Source organism: Hylobates moloch, unplaced genomic scaffold, assembly GCF_009828535.3.
Source record: "Hylobates moloch isolate HMO894 unplaced genomic scaffold, HMol_V3 SCAFFOLD_12, whole genome shotgun sequence".
NCBI lineage: Eukaryota > Metazoa > Chordata > Mammalia > Primates > Hylobatidae > Hylobates > Hylobates moloch.
Window position 1 is genome coordinate 51,011,757 of NW_026652287.1, and position 3,206 is coordinate 51,014,962.

Here is a 3,206-nt window from a genome sequence, read left to right on the forward strand (position 1 = left end):
GAGGTCAGGAGTTCGAGACCAGCCTGGGCAACATGGTGAAACCCCGTCTCTACTAAAATTACAAAAGATTAGCCAGGCGTGGTGGTGGGCACCTGCAATCCCAGCTATTTGGGAGGCTGAGGCGTGAGAATTGCTTGAACTCGGGAGGCAGAGGTTGCAATGAGCCGAGATCGCACCACTGCACTCCAGCCTGGGTGACTGAGAGAGACTTTGTCTCAGAAAAAAAAAAAAAAAAAAAAAAAAAAGGACCCTGTCTGAGGCAGAATGTGTGTGTGACATGCGTCGGTCTGGGAGCCTCAGGACGTTGCCTCTGACCGAGGGGGAAACTGAGGCTCCTCAGCACAGCAATGGGAGCCCAGTTTGTGTGCTCCAACAGCCTTGACTTTAACCGCCCCCTCCACTTGCCTGCTGTGCAGGTGGGGGTGGGGGTCAGGCCCTGGCAGTGTCCTTAGGTGTGTCCACCCCTATTCTGTGACATTCCCTTCTGTCAAATCTATCTGGAGATGCAGTGGTAGTGTCCCAGGGGGACACTGCAGGTGTGCGGATTGTCCCTGGGAAGGCTGAAAGTGTGAGAGTCAGATGATGGAGTCTCAGGCAGTGAGGGGGCAGGCAGGGGTGTCCGAGACCAGGGCCCTGCGGGAGTGCCAGGCAGCGGGCAGAGTACTGCCCTGAGCCTCCAGCAGCACTATATATAAACCATGGACTCACTCGGCCCCCTGGGGTCCATGCAGGCCAGGGCAAGGGCAAGTCCTGTAGCCCAGATGTCCCTCATCCAGCCAGCATCAGGGCTTCCCTGGGCGGCCGATGTGGAATCAGTTTCAGCCTCAGTGACCCACCGCAGGGAAACGTGGACAGTGCTGCCCGACTCATAAAGGCAAAGCCCCTGCCCTAGCCTGAAACGGGTCCAGGCCTCCCACGGCTCTTAGAATCCAACATGAACCCCTCCCTGGCCCCCAGAGGCTCCGCATGGTCCAGCCGTCTCCCTCCCGACCTCTTCCCCCTCCCCCTTCACTCCCACTCCAGCCTCTAAGCTGTTTCAGTTATAACAAATGGCTTCTGCCTCGGCGTCTTTGCACTGATACCCCTGCCGCTAAGGAAGCTCCTGTTCCCCAGCTCTCCCCCTTGGCCGGCCCTCTTCGGACCTAGGAGCGTCACTTCTCCTTCAAGAGCCACCCACCCGCCCTGTCCAAGGTTCCCCTGTTGGCCTCACATCCCCCGCCCAGGGCAGCACCGGGACCTATCTTGTTCCTGGCATGTCCCCTGCACCCAGCACAGAGCCTAAATCCTCGTTGGCTGAGATGAAAACTCGAACCCCAGGCTAGTGGGTGGCGCGGGGGTGTGGGGTCCTCTGCCTGACCATGCACGCGGCCCCCGCAGGAGGAGAAGGAGAAGCGGCGCCTCGACCAGCTGGAACGTAAGAAGGAGACGCAGCGCCTGCTGGAGGAGGAGGACTCCAAGCTCAAGGGCGGCAAGGCGCCGCGGGTGGCCACGTCCAGCAAGGTCACCCGGGCCCAGATCGAGGACACGCTGCGCCGAGACCATCAGCTCAGGGAGGCCCCGGACACAGGTCGGGCGGCATCCCGCTCTGGAGCTGCACTTTTGCTCACTGCAGAGGCAGTGGACCTTGAGTCCATTTGACCCCTCCTGGCCCCCAGAGAAGCTGCCAGGGCTCCACGTGGTGCAGGGTGGGTGGGTAGGCAGCCTTCTGGGAGGCCTGGCCGTGAGCAACTTCAGGGCTTGTGCCCCCGGGGGTCCTCTTGTTTGCAGGGCTGCCGGAAAGTAAGGCAGAGAACTGGGCGCCGGGAGGGTGGGACCTGTCCCAAGAGGGCTTATCAGCTGAAGTCGCGATTCCATCCCCCCTCATCTCTCCCGCCTTCCTCCCGCCCCTAGCTTCTCCTGCCAGTCTCTATCTCATCTCCTTGGAACTGTGCATCTTTGCTTATCTCTCTCTGTCTCTGTCACCCACCCACCCGCCCAGCCGAGAGAGCCAAGAGCCATCTGGAGGTGCCGCTGGAGGAGAACGTGAACCGCCGCGTGCTGGAGGAGGGCAGCGTGGAGGCGCGCACCATCGAGGACGCCATTGCGGTGCTCAGGTAACGGGGCGGGGCTTGGGGCTTCCCAGGGATGGAGCTGGTCTTTGGGGGCGGGGCTGGGCTTTTTGGGGCAAGGCTGCGCCCAAGGCCCCCTGACGCTCATGTCCACCCCCAGCGTGGCGGAGGAGGCGGCCGACCGGCACCCAGAAAGACGCATGCGGGCAGCCTTCACTGCCTTTGAGGAAGCCCAGCTGCCGCGGCTGAAACAAGAGAACCCCAACATGCGGCTGTCGCAGCTGAAACAGCTGCTCAAGAAGGAGTGGCTCCGCTCTCCTGACAACCCCATGAACCAGCGGGCCGTGGCCTTCAATGCCCCCAAGTGAGCCCAGAACTTGGGGAGCCAGTTCACCCACGGGTGGTACAGGTCACGACTCTGCACGCCCTTAGGCCAGGTCAGCTGCGAGGGTCACAGAGCGTTCCGGGGGCCAAGGCGCCGGGCCCCGGGGCCATGCTCTTATCACCAGCCACCCGTCCTCCCGCCAGAGGGTCCCTGCCCCGAGTGACACCCCATCCCCTCCCATCCCCCAGCGCGTGTGTGTAGAACCTCAGGGCTGAGTGCCCAATAAAGGTGGCGGCAAGGCTGCGGTGAGGCACTTGAAGCCTAAGTGAGTGGGTGGGGAGAGGCGGGCGGAGAGGGGGGAGAGGGAACAGCTTTGGGGACCTGCTGTGAACCGCACTGGGATCATAGCTAGGAAAGACAAGAGCCCCCAACAGCGTGCTCCTTCCTGCTGCCAGCTGTGCCTCATCAGCTCCTGCCAGCACCCCTCCTTGGCTGTGCCACTTGTCCAGTGAGGGACCTGCTCTCCACTGTCCCCTGCACAAGCTCAGACAGGTGGAGGTGGAGGCGCTGGCCACACTTAAGGGGTGGAGCCAGAGAAGAGCTGGAGCCTGTCTGCCTCCTGAGATTCCAGTTCAGGGTGGGCCCTAGGACTTGATTGGGGGTGCCATGCTGTGTTTGGGGTCAGGAAATGCTGGCTGCTCTGCTGTTATTCCTACAGGGGAGGCATCTGGGCCAAATCCTTCTGTGCTGAATCCTGGGCAGGCTTCCCAGTGGAGGATTTCTTCCTTAGTGGTGGATGAGTCAGATCTCATCGCAGAGGGAGGAGGAAGGCA

General features: G+C 61.8%; 1 protein-coding gene across 1 annotated transcript in view; it reads left to right on the top strand.

The window, feature by feature from the left end:
• CCDC124 (coiled-coil domain containing 124) overlaps positions 1 to 2,686 on the top strand; it is a 10,167-nt gene extending 7,481 nt beyond the window's left edge. Inside the window, exons 2-4 of the mRNA XM_058425768.1 lie at positions 1,360 to 1,567; positions 1,979 to 2,093; positions 2,209 to 2,686. Coding sequence (XP_058281751.1) covers positions 1,360 to 1,567; positions 1,979 to 2,093; positions 2,209 to 2,416 — 531 coding nt within the window. The 3' untranslated portion in view covers positions 2,417 to 2,686. The remainder of the gene's footprint in view (positions 1 to 1,359; positions 1,568 to 1,978; positions 2,094 to 2,208) is intronic.
• Positions 2,687 to 3,206: the final 520 nt, after the last annotated feature.